Consider the following 27,205-nt stretch of genomic DNA (forward strand, 5'->3'; position numbering starts at 1 on the left):
GCACAAGGAGCTCCTCACTTTGAAAAGTTGCTCTCACACTGAAAGTAATAAGAATTGATCCCTGATCATTCTTTTCAACTTTCACCTCTATAACCAGTTAAGTTGCCCGCGCAAGCATATTACTCGGTTGCTTATTGGGCTCTAAAGCACTTTTTTCTTTACATCTTTCTTTTATTTCTTTTTATTTTTTTTTGTGTGTGAAAGGAAGTCTAGGAGCAAGTCAAGCTCCGAGTCGTTGCCCAAGTCTTCAGTCTTCTCTCTCTCTGTTTCTCTCTCTCCCCCTCTCGCTGTTACAGTGAGCCCAGGGCAAGAGAAAAACGAGCGTTCCTTCTTTGACCGGTACAACCCATATAACCAATATCCTTCTCAGTGGGTTCTCAGCTCTCTAATTTCTGCAACCCTTGAAGAAGATCTACCTCTCATCACACAGTAAGTTCATTGCTCTGTATCTCCTTAGCTTTCACCTTTTCCTGCTTTTCTTCTTCAGTTGCTGTGCAATTCATTGTTTCTTGAGGTTATACGTGGCTGGAATTTCGTGTTTTGAGCGAATAATTGCTTTGATTCTCCTCTCAAGGTCCAGACTACTTTATTTGAAGTTGGGTTTGTGATTCATACAACTTGCTTCTCAGCTTTCTCGTGTTGGTTTGTTTGGTTTTGCGTTTTCTCATGGAGGGTGTTTCTGTCAAAGTTTAGAACTTTGTGATTTAAACTGAATTTGGGTTGTGATTTTCCAGCTGAAAAAGTGAAGATCTTTGGCTTCTCTTGACTATTGTGTATCCTTAGCTTCCAAAATTCTTATTGTGTGTGTATGCATAGGTATGTTATATTTGGAATTTGATAAACCAGAGAGAATTGTTGAAGGTTTCTTCAGTCTTATATTAAGCATACATATTTTAGCAATATCAGCTTGAACTGCTGCACTTTAAATTGATTGGCTATATAAATATTTGTTGGTAATTGAGAATTTGTTTCTACACCATCCTAGTTGAATCAAAAGTCTGAAATGCAAATTGGGTAGCTCGTTTTGTTGCATAATCATTTTATATGAGTCAATACACGGTATTATGGGTATGATGGCCGGTTGGTATTAGGTTATAGACGGTTGTATTTCTTGATGCCCCGGGTTCATGCTATAATTCTCATTTTTCGCCTGATCTGAGCATTCTTTGGATGTGTGCAGGTTGTTTGTCTTGTTCTTGCAAATGGGAATATATTTTGTCGTTGATTTATGATGTTGGAGGTTGGAGGTTCACGTACTAGTTTGTAAAGATGCCGAACATACCAGTTAGCAATTGAAGAAAGTTATTGTCATTTAGGTCGTTGTAGTAGCGAGCATGGCGTTGAATTACAGACCGGTTATCGCATCTATCTTTGGCTGCTTTTTATTGAGTAGCAGTCTTTGTTATTGTCTTCAGAGTGACATTGACTGTCTAAAATCTGTAAAGAAGTCTTTGGAAGATCCTCTTGGTTACTTAGATTCTTGGAATTTTAATAATAATACCGAAGGTTTCATCTGTAGATTTATTGGGGTTGACTGCTGGCATCCCGATGAGAATAAGGTTTTGAATATCCGGCTTTCAAACATGGAGCTCGGGGGAAGGTTTCCGCTTGGTCTTCGTATGTGTGAAGCTATGACAGGGTTAGATCTTTCGAGCAATAAGATCAATGGGTCTATTCCGGCTAACATCTCCAAAATCGTCGGTTTTTTGACTACCCTTGATCTCTCCTCCAACAGATTTTCGGGAGAGATCCCTCTGGAACTTGCGAATTGCACATACCTGAATGTTCTTAAACTCGACAACAACCAGTTGACGGGTCAAATTCCTCTACAAATTGGTCAGCTTGGTCGAATGAAGGACTTCAGTGTAGCAAATAATCGTTTGAGTGGGCCGGTTCCACACTTTACTGGTAACTACAGTGCTCCTGCCGATAACTATGCCAATAATTTAGGACTGTGCGGTGCTCCTTTGGCCGATTGCAAGGCTCCACCAAAGAAAACAAACTCCGGAGCCATTGCTGGTGCCGCCGTTGGTGGGGTGAGTGTCGGCATTATAGGCTTGGCTATTGTCATGTACTTCATTTTTCGTAGGGCATCCCGGAAGAGGAAGGATGACGATCCGGATGGTAATAAATGGGCAAAGAGTATTAAGGGCGCCAAAGCCATCAAGGCAAGAACCTTATTCTTTGCACTTTCTTGATAATATTTCATTGAACACCTTATATCCTCTTTTCGCTTGCTAACATTGCATTATTGGTACCTGAGTACTACTGACTCTGTTACAATGTAGTATCTGTTCATAACTACTTTCTCAACCTACTGAAGCACCCTTATATCCTCTTTTCGCTTGCTAACATTGCATTATTGGTACCTGAGTACTACTGGCTCTGTTACAATGTAGTATCTGTTTTCGCTTGCTAACATTGCATTATTGATACCTGAGTACTACTAGCTCTGTTACAATGTAGTATCTGTTCATAACTACTTTCTCAACCTGCTGAAGCACAAAGAGTCAATACCGCCTCCACTGAGGCTCAAACCCACACAACCTCCCATATGGGAGACCAACTTGGTGCCACTTGACCACAAGGTCATTGGCATTTAATGTTGGTACCTTAAAATTATCTTATCCCGTCAATTCATAAAATGTTGTCTAAATCAATGTTATGGAAAACCGGCATCAGTTATTTTGCTTAACGTTTCATCTGTTTTTCTGACCGTGATGCTCTTCTTTCAGCTTTCTATGTTCGAGCAGTCGGTTTCGAAAATGAGATTAAGCGATCTCATGCAGGCTACCGACAACTTCCACAAGTGCAACATCATCGGGTCAGGAAGAACCGGGACTTTCTACAAGGCGGTGCTCGCAGATGGGACGTCTCTCATGGTTAAGAGATTGCAAAATACTCAGCACTCGGAAAAAGAATTTGAATCTGAGATGGCGACTCTCGGAGCTGTGAAACACCGAAACATGGTTCCTCTTTTAGGATATTGCATGGCTAAGCAAGAAAGGCTGCTGGTCTACAAGTACATGTCGAATGGAACTCTTAACAATAAGTTGCATTTTCTGAACGAAGGGGAAGAGCCGTTAGATTGGACTTTGAGGCTAAAAATCGGGATTGGGGCAGCCAAAGGGTTTGCTTGGCTTCACCACAACTGCAATCCCCGGATTCTCCACCGAAACATCAGCTCTAAATGCATCTTATTGGACGCTGATTTCGAACCCAAGATATCTGATTTTGGGCTCGCAAGGCTCATGAACCCGGTCGACACTCATTTGAGTACATTCGTGAACGGTGAATTCGGGGACTTGGGTTATGTTGCCCCCGAATATGCACGAACTTTGGTTGCCACGCCAAAAGGAGATGTTTACAGCTTTGGCGTAGTACTCCTCGAGCTGGTTACTGGCGAGAGGCCTACCTACGTGAGCAAGGCCCCCGAGACCTTCAAGGGAAGTTTGGTGGAATGGATCACCATTCTTTCCGGTGAATCCAAACTAAAAGATTCAATCGACACATCTTTGGTCGGAAAGGGCTATGATGCCGAGGTTCTTCAGGTTCTCAAAGTCGCCTGTCGCTGTGTGCTGCCAGCTGTCCCGAAGGAGAGACCCTCGATGTTTGAAGTGTACCAGCTTCTGAGAGCCATTGGAGAGCATTACCATTTCACAACAGATGATGAGATTTTGTTGCCCACAGAGACCGAGGACGGTTTCCAACTAGAAGAACTGATCGTCGCCCGAGAGACATAGCTGCTTGTTGAAAAGGTAAGTAAAGACAGTAGTTGTAACTGGATGGAACCATATAATATATGTAATTATGTGTTACAGATGCTCCTAAAATAATTCCTTAGATGGTGAACAATTTTCTGTAATTTTTGGTTTTTTCATTCCACTGAAATTTTTATACTACACTACTTTGTCAATCTATTCAGGTTATTGTTATGGTATATGTGTTATGTTCCCCACACACCAAAATATTGAATATGCTTACTTCCCAGCAGCACGCATAATCACAGAATTCTTTGGCTATATGGTTGTCATATCTTACTTAAAAATTAAAAATAATTGGTGATAAGTAGATTGACGTTAATTATTTAAGTGTTTAACTACCTCCTCATGGTAAGCCACAACGCCACGTCTCGAATAGTGTTTAATTACATCTCTCATGGTAAGCAACAACGTCATGTCTCGAATAGAACATGGGTCAACCCGGCCAATGTCCAACAATATCCACTAATATTTGTCATTCTTTTTCTTTTTAGATGAAATGGGAAACTCATAGTCACTACCGAAAATAGAGTATGCACTGCGTAAATCAACCGCACTGACTTATAATGTCCAGGAATGGGTGGAAACTTAAAAACTAATAAGGCGATACGCAATTTACCTCCTCCAACAACTTTTGGGCAAGCGTCTAAGGCCTTAAAGATTAGTGTAGCATAAGCTAAGATACATAATGTATCATAAATTTATATTTGAATTTTATCACTATCATTTTTCGTTTAATGTAGCACAATATGTCTGTACCTGTGTCCATTTTCCCACAAGATGGATGCCGAAGAGACTCATATGACAAGAAGAAGGTACATGGAGGCACTAGTGTTATTCTTCTGCAAAGATTTATGTGCTCTGTTTACATGTATGGCAACAGTTTCTAAATCCTCTTTACATGATATCTATTGCGTAGTATTTCTATTATGAATACAAAATTTCCAAAAAAGTTACAAATTTCTAGACCTTGAATGCACAATTTGGCTAAGGTTAGGTTTCAAATCAGCTCGAGTGGGAAAAAATAATAATGAAAATGATCATTTGTCATGCTAAGAGCTTTCTTCACCAGAGGAACTGGACTGCCCTCTCCAAGGGAATCCACTAATAAGTGGTTGCAGCATGGGGTTTACTGGAACTGGAAATTTATAAGCAGAACAGACTGTACTCTGCTCGTTTATCATTCCAACTTCTTTACACACGCGATCGAGTGTCATCAGGAAGTCTCTCACAACCATGAAGATTCTGAAAGGGTGAGCTTCTTCTTTAGCAGAATCTCCATGGAAGTATTCAGTAATCTCCTTCACTAGAGACAGAGCCACGCTTTCTTGGGCCTGGAGCCTTATAATATCCTCCTCGGCTGTTGTTGTGAACCTGTTCATGGATTCGGAAAACTTTTGGCAGTTGATTTTGCTCGATGACATGCTTTCAATCAATCGTACAACTTCTGCAATCTTCCCAATGCCTTTGGAGAGCTTTAAGACATCACTATGGAGGATTTCTGAATCTATGGTAGCAGCTTTCTTCACATTTGTTAGCTCTGAAGCGATGCTGGAAACAACCTGGAGGCCAAGCTTCCTGCACTTCACATCATCATTGAGAGTTGGTTTTTCGTCTTTGTTTGTAGGGGAAAGACGAGCGCCTTCACTTCTTATTATCTCCTGAACAACAAAATGCAGGAGCGTCGTTTTTCCATCGGCCCCTTTCACATCAACCAGCTTGAGGAGAGTATCAAGCTTGAATGCGTGTGCTTCTCCACGGTTTGTCCCAACATTCATGCGGTTGCCGGTCTTCAAAACAGCCTCCAGGAGCTTCAAGAACATCCTACTGCTCCTCAACTCCTCGCAGGCAGCCTGGGAATTAACATGCAATGATGAGATTCCAACAAAGACAAGATTCAATGCAGTGTAAAAGCTGGTAACTACTTTAGTTATGTACCTCAAGAGTTTCAAATGACTTTTTGAGGTAGTCAACCTCCGAGTCAAAATTTGAAATGTAGAGCATTGCATCTATTCTTTTGAATGCAAAAGGTATATCAAGCACTGACTTCAGAAACTTCTCTGCTGGTCCAAGCTTGAATGGTGAATCATCTGTAAACTCTTTAAGCTTACGCTCTTCCTCCTTCGATGGAGCCATCTTCGACAAACTCTCAAGAAGCTCAGTTCCAAGGGTATCCGCATTTCCTGAATGAATAAATAGCAAAATTAGTCATAAGTGTCAATTTAGATGCCCCGGGTACACTTCTTTTTCTCTTCTCTCTTCTTTTTTTTTTCAAAGATTAAAAGTCAGAAACCATTACAAATACCCCCCAAAATGGACGTTTGGAGTGTCATGAATACCCCAAAAGAACACTGAATGACAAGTAAAGCTGAAATGCAAACTAACATTGCCCTGTTGTAAAATTTGAAATCATGGAGGCTTTAACTATTTTCAAGACCACAGTTTGAAGGTTTCACCACCAAATCTAAATTATATTCAGCTACTGTGAAGTATGATAACACTATTGCGTGATATTGAAAGGCCATTGATGATTGAACCATATTCAAGCAACATACGCAAACTAGTGACATTGCTGATAGCAAAGAAACATTTCATTAATACATCTCCCTTTCAGCCTTTTTTCTTTTAAAACAATGATGCAATTGGAGACAAACAAAAACCTTATATAAGTTTGAATGTGGTACTATTGGAATTATGCATATCTCCTAATGCAAACAATTTACTTGCATAGAAAACAGTAGCTGCTTATGTTCCTCTGGAAATACTAGATTGAAGTTGCATACCTTCTAAAAGAGCTTCACAAACTTCTTCAATGGTGACATTTAGGGCCCTCAGTGAGATTGCAATGTTCTGTGACTTCTTTGGATCAAGCACCCTATGTTCTTGGCTGGGCGATGGAAGAACTGAGCGCGGAGTTGTTTCCTTTGGCTTTGAATTTGGAGTATTAACAACGAATAACGTTTCAATCATCTCCTCATTCACTCTGCAACATGGTCCACATCAATATAGAGCAATGGAAAACATATTTTGAGCAGAAAATTAATAATCACAGTCAAAAGAATTTCAATTATCATACTTGAAAGAGCTTGATTTCAGTTGATCCCACACCGTTTCGCGGTCAGAACTTGCTCTCACTTTATCCCAGTGTAATGGCTTCAATTTTGGCTTTGGTGTCCCCTCATTTTTCTCATCAACATTGTCACTAGAAAAGCTTTCTGCAGTTCCAATGGGATTTAAAGGAGCTATCAGAAATGGTGGTTCAGACTTGAGCTGTGGAGACTGAGAGATTGGAGCAATTGGACTTTGCAGGCGTTTAATTGGAGGAGGTGGGGGTGGTGGACGAGACAGAATACTAATAGGCGGTACCGGCAGCGGTGGTGGCGGAGGAGGCGGCGGTGGAGCAGAAACAGGGAGACGCGGTTGTAGAGGGGTGCTGGTTCTCACAGAAAACTCAATACCTGGGCTGCTAACACTAGCCGGAGATTCCATTCCGGCGCTGCTAATTCTCACAGGGGAATCCAAGCTTGGACTGCTAGTTTTCGCTGGAGATTTCAGATTCCGACTGTTGAATCTTAAAGAAGAGTCTATATTTTGATCCCAAATACCGGAAATCCTCGGAGATAAATCCATGCTTCTGACTGAATCTCTCTCCGGCGAGAATGAAATGGTTGGGGACGGTGACTGAGAATCTCTGGCATTCATCGATTGCATCTGAAAGCGCGCGGGTAAAGGAGGAGCCAGTGCGCGAGGAATGGTTTGAACAGCAAACAATTCTGGCGACTTGGGAATTGAGCTTTTCGGGCTTAAACTCTGCGGAGGCGAAATGCTCAGCGAAACAGACCTCGTGGGAGAGCCCGAGCCCGAAGTAGATGACGAGCATGAAGATGAAGATGAACTGGACCCGCGGAAATTTTCGGCATCTATCGCGGCGAAAGCTCTCCGAGAAGCAGATCCAGTTCCGGTCGAATTCTCTCTACCTCCCGACGATCCTCTCGGGGAGTAAAACTCCTCAGACTCTTCATCTCCGACGAGCTCCCGCTCTACATTCGTGTAATTCTGCCTTAAACCGCCGCCGTTAAGCCGCGGCAAGGGGAGGAGCTCCGGCGAGTCCATTTTTCTCGAAGTTGTCGCGCTAGTGGTGGTACTGCTCGGCACGTTGTGCTGCACGTGCGATTCAATACCTCCATGTGAATTTACCATAGTGCCCAAGTACAGAAACTCCGAGCTGCGCTGAGACGGTCTTCCGAGCTTGGGAACGACGGGGTTAGAACCGGCACCCGCATTATTACCAAAATTGTACCGACTACTGCTATCGGATCTGTGCGTTTTGGATTCACTCGGAGAGGAACCCCTCCTCTTCTTCCGAAAATGCAGGAAGCCGGCGACGGAGAGGATAACGACGGCGGCGACGACGCAGGCGACGGCGGTAGCGACGAGCTTCGAGGACACCGACTTGGATTGGGAAGCACGAGGGATGCTGAGCGCCGCGGTGTTCCCAGGTAAGGTAGCAAACGCAGACGGGGACGGCGGAGGAGGCGGTGAAGAGTACGACGGGAAGAAAGGAGTATTGGCAGGGGCAGGAGTAGAAAATGGGATGTCGGGAGTGGTAGGCGCCGGCGGCGAAGGAACAGGAGGCGTAGAATCCACAGGGAAAAATGGCTGGTGGAGAACGCGGCGGTTGTGAACAGCGACGGCGGCGGCGGAGGATGAGAACACAGTGTGATCTGCACCAAACAAGAAGACCAATAGAAGAAAAGTGGTGGCCGACGGAAGCATGTCGGTGGCTTCTTAGAGACAGCAAATGCAGATCAAGCGTTGTGCTTCTTCTTCTTCTTCTTCAGAGCCACATTCAGAAGGAGAAGGAGCAGAGAAAGGGAAAATGGCGGCCGTTGCGTTTCTTCTTCTTCAGCACGGCGGAGAGAGATGAGAGAGAGATGAGAGAGAGTGTATGAGAGTGTGCGTGTGAAAAGGTAGAAACGGTAAGAGGGAGAAAGCGAAGATGGACTGGATGAGTGGTGTGCTGCTTCCAGCTAATCCTCCGCTGGAATCGGGCGTGGGAAATTGCTTCTAAAATTACTGTATTTTTTTAGTTTTACTATATCCTTAAATTCTACTTTATTACTTTTATCAAGTGTCAAATAATAATATTTTTATTATGTGAGTTTTAGAAAAAGTATTTATATCACTAATTTGCGAAAGAAAATAAAAATTAGGAGTAAAAAATAAGATTTCATGTATCTATATATATGAAATTTTCTATTTTTATTGTCACTCCAAAATTTTGATGTTTACATTTTTTTTTTTTTTTGAAATTCAAATGTTTACATTTTTCTTAAGATGCATATGAAGATAACTTATCATCTCTTTTGACACATTATTATTAAGAAATAAATGCGAGAGAGTAGAATTGAGAGTTTATATAATATAACTTTTTTTATATATTAGATTTTTCACCTAAGATAAATTTAGTCAATATACTTTTCAACCTACACTACAAGGAGCCTAACCTAAATTCAAATGTAAATTATATTGTGGACATGAATAAATGTATACTTTTAATATTTTGAATATACATTATTTGAGTATTAAAGATACATTATTTGGTAATATATCAAATAATGTACTTTAAAATGAGGATTTTTTTTTAAAGCAATCGATAAGGCATTTATTAGAGAAAAACCGAAATAGAGTCAGGAGGGATAGAATCCAAATACAAAGCATCAGACTGATCAAAAGCTGTAAAAGCTAAAGTGTGAGCTAATAAATTAACCAATTTATAAATAAAATTAACTGAGCAAAAATTAAAAGAGGTCATTTAAATATTATGTGTACTCTCATTTTATACTCTTAATTTGTATTCACATGCACAAAATCTTGAGGTAGATACTTGCGTTGAGACCCACATGAAAAATTTAGCTTATTAGTACCCGCTACATCATGAAATAAAATTTAGGGAGTAAGATTTGTAAGTACATATAGCATAACTCATTAAAATATACATTTATTATAACAAACATATATTTTATGTCGATAGTCCAACTAACAAAGTGGACCATGGTCTATTGTATAATGATTGAAATTCAAACTCGTAAGGTTTGTGACGGCAAATGAACCAACATCATGTCGCCAAAAGTAAATTTTAAATAAGATTTCTTATTAACTAAATGAATGTCTTTATTTTTTTCTTTTTTTTTTTAATTACGATATACACGAGATAAACATAGTGAAATAATTGTCAAATTATACAAGAGAAATAAATCACACTAAAAAATCATATTTAACAAATTTAATCAAAATACTTTAAGCAAAATTCAAACTCATAATCTCTATATATACTAATTATGTTATATTCCCTCAATCACGCCCTTAAATTTCTCCTTTTAAGTATCACATATTCACATCTCTGTCAATGAACCAAACTACCAATATGCCAATATCACATGCATTGGAATTCATACAGCATATATGACTCTATGAGGTTTGGTTCAATTTCAAAGTCAACTCAAAATTAAATTTAGCATTATTATTGTGAAATAGTACTACATTCCTCTTTTAAGTTTACATTCCTAATATTCAATTCATTGCATTACACAATTAATTATTTTACTATTTGATTTTTTTTATTTATTTATAGTGAGATTTGTTAATTTAATATAAAAGAGTGTTATTAGTTATTATCATACCATAAGTTGAATATTATAGAGTAATTTTACATATACTCTTATTTTCTATTCCTATTTTCTACTCCATATGATGTGTCATGCTTTAATTGCTTAATATAAGGGGGTGGGTCATAATTTTTATCTATTCATCATTTTTTTTATTTCAATAAAATTTGAACATTTAATGAGAGTTATACTCCATAAAGTCCATTTATAATTTTTGTATTATAAAATAAATTTAGAAATAAAGAAATCGCATTTGCATCAAATTAAAAATTAAATGAGATATTTATATGTTTAGAGCATCTCAATTAATGTTTTTTTTTTTTTTTTTTTTTTTGGCTTGTGCGGATGAAAGAGGATGTGACTTGGAGCTTAGGAATGAGATGAGATGAGAGAGAATAAATTTTATTTGCAGAAAGTCTCAAGTCTGAAGTAGACAAGTAGTGAAGTATGAATTAGGGATTTTTAGATTTTAGGGCTTTAGGGTTAAGTCTTCTGCATAGCTAATTAGTTATTCATTTTTTTTTTAACTCGACAGGCCGAGTAGCCCGTGTAACTCACGAGTTTAGTCCGTTTAACTCGTGCTGAGCACGAGTTAAACGGGACGGGCTGGGACAATTCGTTTAAAATACGGGTTAAATGGGTCAAATCTGTCGTTTTGACAGCTCTAGCATAAAATCTTGAAACACAAAGAGTCAATACTCTATACTGTGATTTAAACCTAAGACCTCCCATTTGAAAAGCCACCCTCGATCACAATTCACAAGGTCTTTGACGGGGTTGCTCGAGTTAGATGTTGAAGTTATTGAATGTGTATAAATAACAAAACTGGCAAGAGTATTCCTCCATCATTGAGGATTATATGAACTCGATGAACTTCTTGTTGCCATTTTCTATATAATATAATATATTGAGGGGCAACTGGTTTGAAGTTGCAAATTAAAGCCTATGAATGTTTTATTGTCTAGCAGTTGAGTTCTTGTTAGATTGCTCCTCTCTATCTTACTTAAGATATTTAAAAAAATATATATTCTGATGAGAGAAACCCACTGTTATTAAGTATAGATTGCATCTATCTATAAAACTACTTTCTCGTGTAAGGAACCGCCCTCCCACACTGCCGTTGGTGAGACTTGATTCCTGGTCATTCTTCCAAAGTTTCACCTCTATGACCAGTTGAGCTGGTCATGCGGGTAATTCTATTTTTTATCATAGATTTATAGATAGTAGTCCACTTTTAGTATTTTTTTTTTATCAAAAAATCCACATTTAGTCATAGTATTATTGTGTCATGATCATTTTTGGTCACCAGTCAACAAAATTGTTGAAATGTCATTAAATATAATGACATTTCAATCTTTTTTTTTTTCATAGTAAGTTGACCCGTTATATTTTTTATGTTTAAAAAAAAAAAAAAAAGAATCCATAATTGAAGATCAAAATACCATTGTATTAACAAAATTTAAATTTTTTTGTTAATAGATGACCAAAAATGGTCATACCACAATACTACTAGGACCAAATGAGAATTTTCGATAAAAAAGAACTAAAAATGGACTACCACCTATAAATCAATGACAAAAAATGAAATTAACTCTAAATTAAACTAGAAAGCTAAGGTCAGATACCTTGTGCTCAAATTACATGTAGTGACGTACTCTCTCATGTGAGAGGTCATGAGATTGAACCTCAGTGGAGGCGGTGTTGACCAAAAAACTAGAGATGTAAACTATAATTCTATAAGTAGAACAATTATAATAACATATTAAAAATACAATTAGAATTTAGAATTTACCATTAGAAATGCTCTTGAGGAAGCTAAGGATTATATGAATTTATGTACACTAGGTAAATCACAATGTCCCTATTTATTAAATACTTATCAGTTAATTTTGGCTAAACAATCAATATGAGTGGTCTTTTTAATGAAAAAACCAATATGAATGTTTGATTAATTAGTTTTTTGTAACAACTTATTGCTCCAAAATGCTAAAATTCAAAAAGATGCTCAAAGTAGCTTGTTCAGTCAACTTTTTGAGAAAATTATTTTGTATGTAATCAACTATCAGTTAATTTACCAAACACTTTTCTGTATGCTATCAACTAGTCAAACTCACTAACTGAATCAGCTAACAACTATCAGTCATTTACCAAACATCTCCAATGTATAATAAGAATAAATCATATATCAATATTAATCAGAATCAATTAATTAGATACGAGAATCATATGTGGCAATAAAGAAAACTGAAGATGAAATCGACATTTGTTTCGGAGGTTTATTTGTTCCAAAACGTTATTGTCATTTGTGTACAATTCCTTCTTCCTGACGTGTTTGGGCCCGAATGCAGATTGAATTGACCATTATTTAATCTATACTAAACCCAGTACCGACAGAACTTACTATTACTGCTAAACGCCAGCTTTAGAACCTGGGAATAATGCATCATTGCCTTATTGATTATCCATATTACTGTATTTAATTAATTAAATGACTTGCCGACAGTCATTAACTACTGTTTATCCCAAAATTAGTGCCCGCTAATGACACTTTTTTTAGTAATTTATAACCATGTGGATTTGACCATTGCTAATCTATCAAGATATGCTGTCTTCTCTTGGGAATATAACGTGCCAAAGAGTCGCACTGTTATAGGAAACTGTGGAGAAATGTATTATATATGTGGAATGAGTACAAAGACGTGGTGGTTATGGTGTTTATTTAATGAAAAATTTTACATTTTAAAGTTCGGCAATTAGCTTGTGAATTTGAGTCATCACTAATTTAATTGGGTATTGCTATTTGCACCACCTTTTGATCAAAAGTGAATATAAAATACTTTAAAATTGTAAAAAGGTGAAATTTTGTAATAATTAATAGGTGGTGTAAATAGTCAAATGAGAATACATTTTGCTATTTACACCACTTGATCAAACTTGCAATTTATAATTTATTAATTCAATATTTAACTAATTAAAACATTAAAAAAAACACACGAAACGTTACCTTCTCCGGTGAGAAGGCGAGGGGCTGCCTTCTCCGGTGAGAAGGCAGTCCCTTGTCTTCTCACCGGAGAAGGTGACGAGAATTTTATTATTATTATTTTTTAAAAAACTTTGCTGCCTTCTTCAGTGAGAAGGCAGCCCGGTGGGTTGTCTTATCACCGGAGAAGGTGATGGGTGGGTTCATCTTCTTTTTTTTTTCTTTTTTTTTAAATTAATATTTTGATGGTAAAAAAAATAAATAATAAATATTAATATTTGACCACATTTAATGATAGTGAATTTTTCTATTTGCACAACCTATAAAGCTATTATACCTATTAAATAGGGTAGTGTAAATAGCAAATTGGGTGATGCATATAGAATTACCCATTTAATTTCTAGTTGGGAACGTATTATTGAAAAATAACATTATTATCTCTTCTTTTTTTTTTTCCCTTTAAAATAAAAAGTAAGCGCACTCCACATCCACAAGTTCAGTCTCTTCCAATAATTTTTTCAGTGAAAAATTGACGGAAATTTCACCAAAAAGACCATTTATGCTAATAAATTAATATTTGTCGATCAAATATGCAAGTTTTAAAAGTTATGAATCAAAATTGTTAGTATCACAATTCTCGTGAGGTCAAAAGTGTAAAAAAAAAAAATCCATATTTTTAATCTATTTGAGTATTTTACCACCATTTCAACATCCGATTCACTCCACATTTGTAAACCAAATAATTAAGGCCTTGAAGTAGAGCCCATGTTTTCGCCTCCATAGAAAAGTCACTCTAACATTATTCCTAAAATGTCCTCGACTATAGTGATTTTTCTCAAATTCGTCCTAAACGACTTTGGTGACCTAATATCGTCCCAGATTTTTGTGTTTCGCTCAATTTAGTCCCAGACTTTTGTGTTTTTGCTCAATTTAGTCCTTCATTTGTTATTCTGTCCATTTGGTGTTAAATAAATAGACAATTTAGTAATTTTAATATTGGCATCTCTTTACTCATAGATATGTGAACTGCGAAATCTTTTTTTTTTACGAATTACTCCCAGAATTACTCCTAGAACTGCGAATATAAAATTTGATTTGCAGGTCCGGGAGTAACTCTGGGTGTAATTTGTACAAGAAAGAAGAATTTCGCACTTCACAAGTTGAAAGTAAAGAGAGATCAATATTGACATTACTGAATTGTCCCTTTATTTAACACCAATTTGACGGATAACAAATGGAGGACTAAATTGAGCGAAACACAAAAGTCTGGGATGATATTATGTCACCAAAGTCGTTTAGGACGAAATTGAGAAAAACCACTATAGTCGAGGACGATTTTGGGTATTAACTCTATCACATATTATAAGTTTTTTTTTTTTTTTTTAGCTTTAAGTAAAACTTTAGAATTGTATAAATTTTTTTTTAGCAAATACCAATTTTGGTCCCACGAGTATTAGCAAAATGACAATTTTGGTCCACATCTTTAATTTCTACCGATTTTCATCCACGACTATTGTTTTAATACCAATTTTCATCCACTACTATTGTTTTAGTGCAAAAATTAATTACTCCGGTCACTCCTTCGTTTAAGACATGCAGAAATATGAAATTATTAAGTGTATTTTCATCATTTTCAAATTAAGATCCCAAATTGAGTATGAATAAAGATATTTAAGCTCGATCCTAATTCGTTGTTCTCCTCATCAAATTATGGTAGAATGAGTAAGAGAATTGCGAATTGAGATCAATCTTAGGGCTTACATCCCTTTATCCATACTCAAATTGGGATCTTAAGTTGAAAAGAACAAAAATATCCTTAAATATTTTGGATTTCGACATGATTAAATGGAGGGATAATCGTGTGATGAATTTTGGCACTAAAACAATAGTCGTTGATGAAAATTGGTAGGAATTAAACATGTGAATTAAAACTGTCATTTTACTAATACTCGTGAGACTAAATTTGATATTTGCTCTTTTTTTTTTTTCCCATCAAAAGGATGGGACAACCTAGGCAATCAAATACTAATGTATATCAATGATTCTCCTTCCCCAAGTGATCATTTTCAATCTCTTTCAAGAGCTCCATCAGAACATTCGTAATATCAAATTGTATAACTTAACAATACTATATGGTTGCTCTAACTTTTTGTTTGGCATATAATTAAAAATATTTAAAAACTAATTATTGTGCAAACAGGATTATTAACCATTTTGTAATTTTGTCTATTATTTTTTACTTCTTAAACCTTCAAACGAGTTGAAACCCCTCTTACTTTTTACTGACTTTGTTGAGGTAATGTGCTAACATGATCAAATCAAATTCGTAATTTTCAAGTACAAGAATCATACTCTACCCATTAACTTGGTCACTCATTTAGAAACTTTTATTCAATTATTGTGCATAATATAGTATGTAAGACACTCGATTATATATATATATATATATATATATATATATATATATATATATAAAATTACCGGTAATATTTTTGAAAGTTACTGGTTCTATTACATTGTAGTATCTGTTCATATACTTTCTCAACCTACTGAAACACTCTCAAACTCATAATCTTCCAAATGGAAGTCCAACCCGGGTACCATTAGACCACATAGTCCTGGTTAATTACCGGTAATATAATATCTATGTTTCTATCATCTTAGGATGCTACAAGTGGGGAAAAAGCTAAGGATAAATGGAGAGAAAAGGAGATGGAAAGGGAAGAAGGAAAGACAAAAGCAAAAGGAATCTGCTATCCATCTATAGGACCACGGAACATGAACATGGCAGCTTCTGTCCTATTATGTAACCTCCCTTCCCCATTTTAAAAATGTCACAGCGACTCTTACCAACATCTTCTATTTGGTATAATTTACCTACTCAATTTTTTTTTTGGGTACAATTTACCTTTTTTATATAATTTGCAGACTATTATACAATAGCAGAGTTTACATAATGCCCGCCATCAAATAATAGTTGCAAACTTCCCCGTCACAAAAAAAAAAAAAAAAAAAAAAGAAAAAAAAAACATTATTACATAGAATATAGGCTTATTGTATAAAGTGACATATAACTTGAGTAATCTCAACCAAACTAGTCAGATTATTAGCTTGATAACTATAAACTTACAAGTTCTACTCTCAACGAAAGTTACTCATAGGCTCAGTATAAAAAAAATATACCCAGAACTTCTTGTGCGCAGTAAACAAAGGTCTATTCTCTATGTTCAGCTGAGTTAGCTAGCATGATTTATATCTCCTAGATGCTCTATCGAGGCTCGGGGCGTGGGACCCTTGGGATCGGGGATAACCTTTTGGGAAGAATGAAAAAATAGATGCACCCACTACACCGTTTTCTATACCAACTTAGTTTTCCTTATTTAGGTATAAAGATATGGTGAAAGTTGTTCACTTGTTGTGGCGCTCACATGGTACAACAATGGCGTGAAATTGAGATAGATGCTCCGATCCAAACAAAAAGACAGGATCAGATGCTCTGATTCTCACTGGACGACACATAATAGAAGCAGTACACTTCAATTCATCCCCTCACCTTCAAACAGCAGGCCGCATATATAAGCATTATTATTATTGGTTTGGTCCACTGCATGGAAAGTAGAATATAATGCCATCGCAGCCATCATCCAGAAACCACACGCGGACAAACCGTTTGCATTATTGCCTCGTGGCTTTCAACGACAATAAAAGATGTCAGACCGAACACTGATAGATCGATCATGCACACCATTACAGTGTACACCTGCTGGCTGGTCCTCCATTGTTAATAGCGATCATTATTTCAAAAAGATCGAGTTTGATAGCTCTACTTTGTTGACAGTCGAGAGATACAGTATTCCGTTCTTACTAAGCAGTAACCAATATAAAGAGAGTTGATAACTTTATTTTGTTGGCAGTATGTAGCGTGATGCAATGTTTCATTCTCAATCCAAAAAGAGTTGATAGTTTTGTTTAGCGTATTGCAGTGTTTCATTTCTATGGAGAAGATCAATGGAAAGAGAGTTAATAGTTTTGTTCTACTAACAATGGCAAAATGTTTCATTCCGACCGGGAAGAATCAATTAAAAAGAAATTAATAGCTTTGTTTAGTTGGCGGCATGGTGCAATATGTCATTTTATCGAACTAAAAGCCTAAGTTGATAGTTGGATTGCACATTAATGGATATATGCTCAACACGCCCCTCATGTGTGCAATGGGTTTCAAACAACACGTAAACCTTACGTAGAGATTCAGTTGAAGCATGCTCCATCTCAACTAAAAGCTTAAGCTGATAGTTGGATAGCACGTTAATGATTATATGCTCAAAAGGAGAAAATCAATCCAAAAAAGTTAATAATTTTAGCAGCAAGGTGTAGTGCTCCATTCCTAATGGGGAGGTATGGAATTGGCGCCCTCATGAACATGGGGATGTGGACTGTTGGGCCTGCAATCATTTTGGGATAATGTGTCATTCATTAACAAGAAATTTACAAAACAATTCAAGACCTGCTGATGATGAACTTTATCCCAGAATTCATACGACTCAAACTTGGCAAAAAAAATGTTTGTATTTATTGCACATTTCAAGATTTGGGATTACTGAATTCCCAAACAGATCAATGCATACACTGAAATTGTTGTGTTGGACGCTGGAAAAAGTAACTTGATTTTTATTCTCCATACTGTATATGTCAAGAATTTTAGCAGATAAGATGAGATTTAGCTAAATTTACATATAAACATTAAGAATTTCTGTTATCAATTACAATGAACCTGAAAGCAGCAGTGAAATTCTAGTCTGAGAGATCTTTGCCCTAATTCAATTCCTTAGTCATAGTTGCCAGTTACCAGAATGGAGAAGAGGAAACGGAGAAGCAGCAGATAGCAGACAGTGTGCCAGGATTCCGGCCGCCGGCCGGTATCCGGCAACCGGAGTTGAGCTTCTGTGCACGCCATATTGCATTATTGTATTCTTGTTTTCCTTAGAAGGTTAGGAAGTAGTTTGTTAGTTAGCTGTCCAAAAGGGGAAATTCCAAATCTACCCATCTCGGCATATCCAATCTTCTTCCCCCGCCATCGCCATAAAAGCCGTTTCCCAGTTCTTCACGCATCCTGTGGTTCTGATCCAACGGTTGGAGTGAAGTATCAGGGAGCGAAAAGCAGCCATGGCTTCTCTACCCGCCCGATTGATTCTCTCTCTGCAATTGCTGATCCTGTTGTTCGGATCCGGCTGCGCAAACCGAATCCGCGACGGCGAGGCTACGGAAACCGTGGAATTGCAAAAAAACCGGCGAGAGTTTGATTTCTTCAAGCTCTCTCTCCTGTGGCCCGGCACCGAGTGTAGGCACACGCGCCGCTGCTGCTCCGCCAACGCCTGTTGCCGGTAATACTCACAGATATAAGCATATTATACGTTCTATGAATCTTCAGCATTCGTTGAGTTCAAAATTCGTAAAATCTCTTTGTTTTTTGAAATTGTTTTACACTTTTGTGATCTGCGCAGCTCGAACTCGCCCACTGAATTCACAATCCGTAAGTCCTGCATTTATGATTCTGTTGATTTGATAAGCAAACCTGTATCTAGAAATGTCTATCGTTTTTGCAGACGGACTCTGGCCTGATTACAATGATGGAACTTGGCCAGCTTGTTGCAAAGGTTCCCAGTATGATGAAAGAGAGGTAAGTTTGCTAAATATCATGATCTTTGAATTTGATTTACAAGAAAATACGCAGTTGTACAAATAAGAAGGTCAATAGACAACTCCCATAGAAAGTCGAACTTATAACCTTATAGTTATCAAGAACTGTTGGACCAACTTAGTTCCTTGTAGTTACCAAACCACCTGTTCGTCTAATTTGATTCTTTGTAGTTACCAAGCCAACTGTTTGTCCAACTTGGCTGGGTTACCTTGCTAAATACCATGATCTTATGTGATGTTGAGTGTAATATATATGTGCAATCTTAATACCGGTTTAAGTAATAAAACGGATCATTTAATTTGGTATTAGAGTATTTTGGCACCATATTTCGGAGCCTAGACTTTTCTAAGGTGTGTTGCATATCTGTTCCATATTGTAGATCTCAACACTGGCAAGTGCAATGACAAAGTACTGGCCAACTTATCAATGTGGTTCTTCATCTACTTGCCATCACAGCAAAGGATCATTTTGGGCTCATGAGGTTTTCAAACATGAAATGTTTTCTCATTGATGTTGTACAATATATTACATGAAAGTATGAAACTAACTACTTTTCCTCCATGGCTGACTCTGGTGGCACTCATTTGCAGTGGGGTAATCATCTTTTCCCATTTTCTGTCTTTGATTATGACTGTTGATAGCTCTGCATTTTTGGAATTTCTATTGGTTACCTTTTCACATATACTACATACAGTGTTCTTTTAGACAGAAGCAAGAAGTTCTTTCCTTATATTATGGAGAAATTTCATTTGAATTTCTACAGAGAAACATGGAACATGCTCCTATCCAGTTGTCCGGAACGAATATGAATACTTTTTGACAACTCTGAATGTTTTCTTCAAGTATAATGTTACGGTAATTGATCCATCATTTTCAGCTTTGGTCTACGAATTTGGACCTATCAGGTTCCCAATACGCTTCATCTGTTTATCTGTGATGGTTGCTTTGTCAGGAAGTGTTGTACAAAGCTGGATATGTGCCCTCAAATTCTGAAAAGTATCCATTAGGAGGCATCATCTCAGCCATTCAAAATGCTTTCCATGCAACCCCAGAATTGACATGTTCTGGTGGTGCTGTTGAGGAGCTTCGACTATGCTTCTACAAGAATTTTGAGGTTAGATGAACATGATAGAGACTTCTGCATTTCTCTGTTAGTTAATGTTTCATTGTTCATTCTATAATTCCCAAACATTTTCTCTCGAAACAGAAGCTCTAATCGTTGTTCTTTCTTACAGCCACGCGACTGTGCTACACAATCTAGCCTCAATAGTTTCAAAGGCTCATCTTGCCCCAAGTATGTCAGCTTACCTGCACAGACATCAGCATTGAGTAAGTTTTCTGTTACCAATTTATGATATCTGTATTTGTGTGATTCCGACTCATTTACCTATAAATAACACTGGTTGAGCACCAAACGCGAATTCCATTAGTGGCAACTAGTACTAAACGGATGTTTTTAAAGAGAAAATTCTTTTATTATCTAACGTCGAGCTAGCATGTTAGACAGAGTTTCTTACCCGACTCGCAAAATAGTAGTCCTTTGCCTTTTGGTCCTATTAGTTCACCAGAATATAATCTGGGAGTTGATTTCAGTGTTCAGTCTGTTAGGTGGAATCTCATGTGCTCTTGTTATGTCCTTTGGTTTCAGGGCTAGCAAACAATGAAGAAGAAGCATCTTTGTCTACAATGTAGATGGTTGCCCATACTTGAGATTACCATAATGCCAAATGGCAGTAGCTCATTGGTTTACATATATATTGTTGTGATTAGTATGAATTACTCTGTGATCCATACATCAACTGGCAAAAATGGAGTGTTGACAAGCTCTCATTGTAAAGGATATTAGGTTGGGATTATCCTAGCAAATTTTTAATTTTTTTTGTTTTTGGTGAACATCCCAGCAAATTCTTGATTGGCAAGATGATGTGGCATTTGCAACAATATATATATATATATATATATATATATATATATTCTTGTTTGGATTACAAATTTACAATGCAATACAAAAGTTTCTGCACCTTTTGTACCTCCTTTTTTTTTTTTTTTTCTATTTCTTTATTTTTAATATTTAAATGTAATTGATATAAATTAATAATGTTATTTTTATACATTGAGATTTACTTTTTAAAGTTGATTGGATTTGCAGGGATGTAGTTTAAACAGTAAATGATTTACAAATTGGGTGATGTGAAAGCGGAATCCATTTTTGAAAGTGAGAAATTTGCAGGAATAAGAATAACCTTACAAATTATGATACTCAAGCAAAAGAAAAAGAATGATAAATATATGTAGAGTTATACTTCAACCATTAGGACTACTAATAAATGTTTATCTGGACTACTAATAAATGTTTATTTTTAGTACCATGAAGGTCACTTTTAAATAATATATTAAAAATGAATATGTAACTAAAAAAAATAAACTATGAGTATACTAAAAATAAACTTGTATGTCAGAAGTTACTTTGCAATATAGACCATAATTCACGGTGTAATAATTGTTAAAAAAACTCTCTATCACAAGTTGATCTCTTAAAGAAACTTCTCAAATCAAAATTTGAAGAAAACCTAAATAGAAACAAAAAAACTACAAATAAATTCCTAAAAATTATACACATTGTGAAAGAGAGCAAGTACAATACCCCTATATGGCCTCATGGATGTTTCAAAATTCTAATTTTGGCAGTGCTAAATTGAACCAAGTATATGTGTACACCATCTTCGAGTAGCGGTTGAGGACTTCCCTATAAATCAAAGCATATGTACACTTCCCACCCAAATTTGCACATTACAACAACATATAAATTCTCAAATCCTACCAACCTACTCTAATTGGTCATGAAGACATTAGGCACAACCATACATGACAGACATATCCTAAAGAAGAAAAGCACCATGCATACTCTCACTCATGATAATATCATTGCCAAGTATATTGAGAATTAGCAAGACAGGTCATTGGGCCCTTCCAAAACCTGAATCACAGCGAAGGAAGGAAGAACCAGGGCTAGCTTCGCGTCTGCAAATGCAATAAAGCACGGCAGTGAAGCCAGAGTTTGCATTTCACCATAGACTTGATAGTTCAGATGTACATTAGATGATCCACAAACAACAAGCCGGCTTAGAAAAGCAGACAAGGAGATGAATTGGAAAAGCTCAATGAAGACACACCATTCAAATGGTTCCTCCTTTCATGGTAATCTGCAAAATATTGCCAAAAGAATGAAATGATACAACATTACTACCTCGTCCTTCGTCTGAAAAGATGGTAAATTAAAACAATAAATAAAGAGAAGCATAAAAAATTTAATCCCATCAAACCTTGAAATTCTTGCACAAGGTGGTCAATAGGAAATAGGAAGAGTAAATTGCGTGTGGCCGGATAAGGCTTTAAGCTATCACATTGAGCAGTATCTCTTCACTTGCCAAAAATGAATTTCAGCCACGTAAAGAAGCAGTAATTTGATATATGACCTGGTAGGTCCGCCTGTGAAAGATCAGAATGATAAGGAAATAGAGAAACATAACTATCCCACATCAACTCCACAGTTATCATGCATTACTTAAAGGCAATATCATACACGAAGAATAAGAACAGATTGTAACAAAAGGCAGGCAAAAATAGTTAAGAGGACAGTTGAAGAGGGAAATAATTCAATGAAGGTTAATATTAACTTACACTAGTCCAAGTGAAGGAATACCCATCAGTAGAGAGCAACCAGTCGTCAGCCTTAGATTGCACATCTAACCTGCTACCATCAAAATCTACTAACTCATTGTCATAATCTTCGTCTGAGTCAAAATCCCTTCTCTTTTTCTTCCTGCGGGAGCTCTTTCTCTTCCGCTTAGATCTACCAGAAGACCTCTTATCCCCTTCATAGTCACTCTCTTCTGAAATTTCATCATGATTTAACAATGAGTACTTTGCAGACTTATGAAAACCTATGCCATTACTAACAAATAAGGATTCCCAGGAATCAGAAGTCTTAAATGCTTCTAACAACTGATAATGGAAAGCCCAAGCCTGCAGACCCAACAATTTCATCAATTCTAAGGGCTTCCTTCTAACACACTCTTCAATGATTGGAGCAAAGCTACTGGAACAATTTGAAAATGCACAAATCTGGGAAGCAATACTTCTAATTTTTTCCTTTTCCTCCATATCAGCTTCTTCACGCACCAGTAGCAAAAGTTTACGGCTTTGAATAGTAAGGGCATTCAACAAAAGTAGCTGATCAATGGAACTACTACCATGGCACCTTGAAAGAATGATCCCAAGCCAAGATGATGGATTATCAAACTTCATGGTTTCCAACCTTGGGTTAAGATATCTAGGAATCAAATCCAGGAAAACAGATAGCTCCTGCTCCTCAAGTACAACAAGAAGATGATGACATAGAGAAGAAAAAGATTCTTCAATCAGAAAAATATCTATAACTTCCCACACTTCTTTCGAATTGTCCTTGTACATCAGGTCAAGAAACATTTCAATGAAAAACTTGGTATCAATTGACAAAATCTCACCATCTTTTAATGACTCAGAAAACTCCACAGATGACCAAAATTCTGGCACATATTCAAGAAAGTTTTCTACAGTCCTCTCAACATCTAGATCAAGAAAGTAATGAGGCTTTGTAGCAACCATTGCTGGTGATTGCCCATGTTTTCCCCTCCACTCAAGCTCCTCCCAACAAATGTCCCGATTCACAAAAGCAAATTTTGAAAGTGCCTTAGCTCCTTTACTGTGTAAATCACCAGCTCCTCCAAAATTAGAGAACCACTGCAAAATACGTTCTGAGTTCCCTGCATGATTTACGATTAAAATATAAAAATGTCTGCCACACAGACATGATGTTGCATTTGAGAGAAGAAATATTAGCGGAATGCATTGAGGAATTTAGGGTCCGTTTACTAACAGAAAACTGTTCTCTGTTTTCGTTTTCTAATTTTTCAGTTTTCATTCTCTGTTTTCTGTTTAGAAAACTTGTTTACTAACATAAAATTGTTCTCTGTTTTCTGTTTTCTAATTTTTTAGTTTTCACCTAAAATTTAGTTTAAATAATATTAATATTTTTGAGCTAATATTTAAAATATTGTTTTTGGATATATTCATTTGAATGACATGTATATGAATATATAACTTTTACTTTGAATTCTAATATATGTGAGATTTCAATATCCGATATCTAGACCGAACTTGTATTGTGATGTAACATAATTAAAAATATTCGAACTAATAATCTATTGAGTTCAATCAAAATCTAAAACATTATATAGAGTTTAATTCTTAATTTTGATAATGTAAATAATGTCTAACTTTAAAGTGTAAGCAAATAAATTATGTTTAAATAAGTAAAGTAAGTAGAAAAGATAGAAGATAGTGATAAGTAAAATAAGATGATAATGAATGTAATCATAGTAATGTGGTTATAGTGACATATAACTAAATAGATGATAAATGATTCTGTTTTCTATTTTGAAAACAGTTTTTAAGTGTGTTTCAGTTTTCCAGAAATTTCCAGAAATTATTTTCAGTTTTGAAAATGGAAACTGTGTTAGTAAACATGTTTTCTGTTTTCTATTTTCCAGTTTCCGGAAATTCCCAGAAATTTCCAGTTAGTAAACGACCCCTAAAAGTGGGTTTAGCTAACCACACAATTAATCAATTTTAACAATAAAAGTCAGTAAACGATGGCTCAGATTGGAAAAGGTGTACAGTCATAAAATATGGTATGATTTTGTTGTGCTAACTACTATTGTCCAAACCTAATGTACAACATTTCATTGGCGAACCCCTTTTTGTACTTTGTATTGTAGACTAATACCATTGAAATATATAATTTTTAGAACTTTGATCCAACAACTAAATACATTTTTTACACCTTTGTTATCTAATTATCTTTAGTAAGAAGCAGATAACTGAACTTCCGTATATTGTGCTTGTAGTTACTTACTATGTGCAATAAAAATGTTCACTGCTCAAGGTCCCTGCACCATGCAGTATCTGAGGCAATACAATTTGCAGAACCTCAAATGTCTGCTTTCATACAGGTTTCTGGTGGCAAACAGTCAAAGGACTAAACATTCTATTTAGGGTACACTGATAGTTGGATTGCACATTTATGTTTATATATATTATATGCTCAACATAGAGTTTCTAAAGATTTCCAATTCTCTTTAGTGTTAAATCTGATAGGAAACTCACTGAGTTCAAATGACTTGCCTTTAAAGAAATCTTCCAACAAGTAACTTTTCTTGGCAATGATTGGTCCAGCTATTTGTGGCAGCTTTTCAAAAAGCAATTGTAAAATTTGTGCGGCCAGACGCTGCCGCTTTACTGTCTTATACCTTAACAAGGCAACAAATAGCTCGCGCTTATGATGGGGGGTAAGAGAACTTATGCCTGCAAGGGAGTCACAGAGCCAAAGCCGAGCTTCTGATCGATGCCCAGATGATATCAAAGACCATATAACAGATTCTAGCTCCTTGAGAAGAGACTTTCTCTGCTCAACTAATATATCATCTCCATTGTCATTTGAGGCGGGTTCAGAGAGAAACAATTGGAGCATCTTATATCTGCAATATCTAATACCAGAACAGTGGAAACTTAATCCAAAATATGCTGTTCAAGAAAGGGGCACTAGTACAAAAGCAACCATTTTTAAGATGTTGATTGTAAAGAGTATCATCAACATGGATAACATGAAAGAAAATAAGGAAAAAAAAAAAAAAAGAAGAAGAAGAAGAAGAAGAAAGAGAGAGAGAGAGAGAGAGAGAGAGAGAGAGAGAAAGATGCCTCTATAATTCCATAACCGCCATAACATGAAATTTATAAAAATGAAAAATATGGACATGAAAGGATCTCTCAAAATGCTAGAAGAGAGTACCTCAAGAATTATTCTACTGAATAGACTGAAGTAATTACTCCACCAACAGAATCAGGGAGAACATTAACGAAAGTAATTACGGAGACCTGTACCCAATCAACCTTCTGAAAGGGTTTAAGCTCTTAATCCAATACTTTCCCTATTATGTTTGCATCATATCTAATTCACTAAGATTGCTTCTTAAACCGAAAAATGAACAAAAAAGACTACCTCAGTTGTTCTCCAGTTCAATCAAATAAATAGTAGATAAAGCATCTCAAATGGTAAAAAAGCAGTAACTTTTTCACAACATTTTTTAAAAAAATCTATTTTATAATTTAATACTTATCCAAAACATGCACAAGCTAATATCAAGATCTCAAATTCACCAACTTAAATTTAAGCATATTAGGAATAACTCAAGCACTATGACATTCAGCATCAAGGGAAAAACATAAAAACAAAAAAAACCTCTATTTTTTTAATCTTCACTATAATAATTAATCATCAATTTTTGGTAGTTTTCCTTGCAGCATATAAAAATTATGCACTCCTTAATGAACCTAAACAATAATTATGCTTTTTTAAAGGAAAATTTTACTAAAAACCCTAACTAACTTTCGTTACAGCGCACCAGAATTTAAACAGAGGATGCGATTAGGTGAGTAGGTGACTGCTTACCGGAAGAGAGGCTCGGAAGGCCGGAGAAAAGTGGAGCGTAGGCGCAAATCGTTGAATGAAAAGCTCAAAATGATGGGCTTTTTGCGCAAATTATTTGAATGAACAGCTCAACCGACCCGAGTATATGATGGGCTTTATGTGGGCCTAGCCCAATAACTATAGCACGCTTACTTGAATGAACAGCTCAACCCACTCGAGGAGCAATCATTATATTATAGACTGTGGTAGACTTTACCATATAAATCATTAAAGTATATTCATTATTAGTATACTGAATGCTCATTTTTAATATATTAAATATTATTTTTTGTGTATTGAAAGTTCTTTTGTAGGTATATTATTAAAAAAATAATTTTTAATACATTAAAAATGAATATTCTACTATGAACTTGAAGTTATTGGAAGACCTTATGTGCAGAGTGTACAGACAAAGTGTGGAAACTAAGGATTGATGAGGTAGCTCGCAATTTACCACCACGACCGACTCTCAGGTACGTATTTTGGAACTTATGATTAATCTAATGTAAGGTGGGAAACATTTATATGTGA

General features: G+C 36.3%; 4 protein-coding genes across 6 annotated transcripts; 2 read left to right on the plus strand and 2 right to left on the minus strand.

Annotated features, from left to right (window-relative positions):
* The first annotated feature begins 225 nt into the window (after positions 1-225).
* LOC109162451 (probably inactive leucine-rich repeat receptor-like protein kinase At5g48380) lies at positions 226-3,934 on the plus strand. Of its 3 annotated transcripts, none has more exons than XM_019311160.1 (3): positions 226-429; positions 1,181-2,168; positions 2,736-3,934. In XM_019311160.1, exons 2-3 carry the CDS (start codon positions 1,335-1,337, stop codon positions 3,741-3,743), a joined length of 1,842 nt encoding a protein of 613 aa, XP_019166705.1. In that variant the 5' UTR covers positions 226-429; positions 1,181-1,334; the 3' UTR covers positions 3,744-3,934. The 3 variants fall into 3 exon arrangements, with proteins under 3 accessions (XP_019166705.1, XP_019166701.1, XP_019166712.1); XM_019311156.1 differs by having other exon boundaries at positions 323-433; XM_019311167.1 differs by lacking the exon at positions 226-429 and adding an exon at positions 441-595.
* Positions 3,935-4,563: 629 nt separating this feature from the next.
* Positions 4,564-8,840, minus strand: LOC109162423 (formin-like protein 1). The gene is made up of 4 exons (XM_019311128.1): positions 6,838-8,840; positions 6,545-6,744; positions 5,700-5,944; positions 4,564-5,614 (listed from the first exon to the last, which is right to left on the minus strand). Exons 1-4 carry the CDS (start codon positions 8,535-8,537, stop codon positions 4,814-4,816), a joined length of 2,946 nt encoding a protein of 981 aa, XP_019166673.1. The 5' UTR covers positions 8,538-8,840; the 3' UTR covers positions 4,564-4,813.
* A 9,112-nt stretch (positions 8,841-17,952) lies between these two features.
* LOC109162519 (ribonuclease 2-like) lies at positions 17,953-20,993 on the plus strand. Its single transcript, XM_019311232.1, has 9 exons — positions 17,953-18,790; positions 18,911-18,939; positions 19,013-19,086; positions 19,487-19,588; positions 19,698-19,701; positions 19,871-19,962; positions 20,060-20,221; positions 20,343-20,436; positions 20,756-20,993. Exons 1-9 carry the CDS (start codon positions 18,573-18,575, stop codon positions 20,797-20,799), a joined length of 819 nt encoding a protein of 272 aa, XP_019166777.1. The 5' UTR covers positions 17,953-18,572; the 3' UTR covers positions 20,800-20,993.
* A 678-nt stretch (positions 20,994-21,671) lies between these two features.
* LOC109162469 lies at positions 21,672-26,733 on the minus strand. Its single transcript, XM_019311172.1, has 5 exons — positions 26,657-26,733; positions 25,333-25,685; positions 22,789-23,912; positions 22,431-22,596; positions 21,672-22,310 (listed from the first exon to the last, which is right to left on the minus strand). The coding sequence occupies exons 2-4, from the start codon at positions 25,676-25,678 to the stop codon at positions 22,528-22,530; spliced, it is 1,539 nt and encodes a 512-aa protein (XP_019166717.1). The 5' UTR covers positions 25,679-25,685; positions 26,657-26,733; the 3' UTR covers positions 21,672-22,310; positions 22,431-22,527.
* Positions 26,734-27,205: the final 472 nt, after the last annotated feature.

The sequence above is a fragment of the Ipomoea nil genome, unplaced genomic scaffold, assembly GCF_001879475.1.
Source record: "Ipomoea nil cultivar Tokyo-kokei standard unplaced genomic scaffold, Asagao_1.1 scaffold0302, whole genome shotgun sequence".
NCBI classification, from domain to species: Eukaryota; Viridiplantae; Streptophyta; class Magnoliopsida; order Solanales; family Convolvulaceae; genus Ipomoea; species Ipomoea nil.

Excerpts from the sequence above, each read along its gene's own strand:
- LOC109162451 (XM_019311160.1), top strand. The coding sequence starts at position 1,335 with ATGGCGTTGAATTACAGACCGGTTATCGCATCTATCTTTGGCTGCTTT. Across the intron at positions 2,169-2,735 it reads AGGGCGCCAAAGCCATCAAG|CTTTCTATGTTCGAGCAGTC; the intron begins GCAAGAACCTTA and ends CTCTTCTTTCAG.
- LOC109162423 (XM_019311128.1), bottom strand. The coding sequence starts at position 8,537 with ATGCTTCCGTCGGCCACCACTTTTCTTCTATTGGTCTTCTTGTTTGGT. Across the intron at positions 6,745-6,837 it reads CTGAAATCAAGCTCTTTCAA|AGTGAATGAGGAGATGATTG; the intron begins GTATGATAATTG and ends ACCATGTTGCAG. Across the intron at positions 5,615-5,699 it reads AGTCATTTGAAACTCTTGAG|GCTGCCTGCGAGGAGTTGAG; the intron begins GTACATAACTAA and ends GTTAATTCCCAG.
- LOC109162519 (XM_019311232.1), top strand. The coding sequence starts at position 18,573 with ATGGCTTCTCTACCCGCCCGATTGATTCTCTCTCTGCAATTGCTGATC. Across the intron at positions 19,963-20,059 it reads TCTTCAAGTATAATGTTACG|GAAGTGTTGTACAAAGCTGG; the intron begins GTAATTGATCCA and ends TTGCTTTGTCAG. Across the intron at positions 20,222-20,342 it reads GCTTCTACAAGAATTTTGAG|CCACGCGACTGTGCTACACA; the intron begins GTTAGATGAACA and ends TCTTTCTTACAG.
- LOC109162469 (XM_019311172.1), bottom strand. The coding sequence starts at position 25,678 with ATGCTCCAATTGTTTCTCTCTGAACCCGCCTCAAATGACAATGGAGAT. Across the intron at positions 23,913-25,332 it reads GTTGGAAGATTTCTTTAAAG|GGAACTCAGAACGTATTTTG; the intron begins GCAAGTCATTTG and ends TAAATCATGCAG. Across the intron at positions 22,597-22,788 it reads ATTCCTTCACTTGGACTAGT|GCGGACCTACCAGGTCATAT; the intron begins GTAAGTTAATAT and ends GATCTTTCACAG.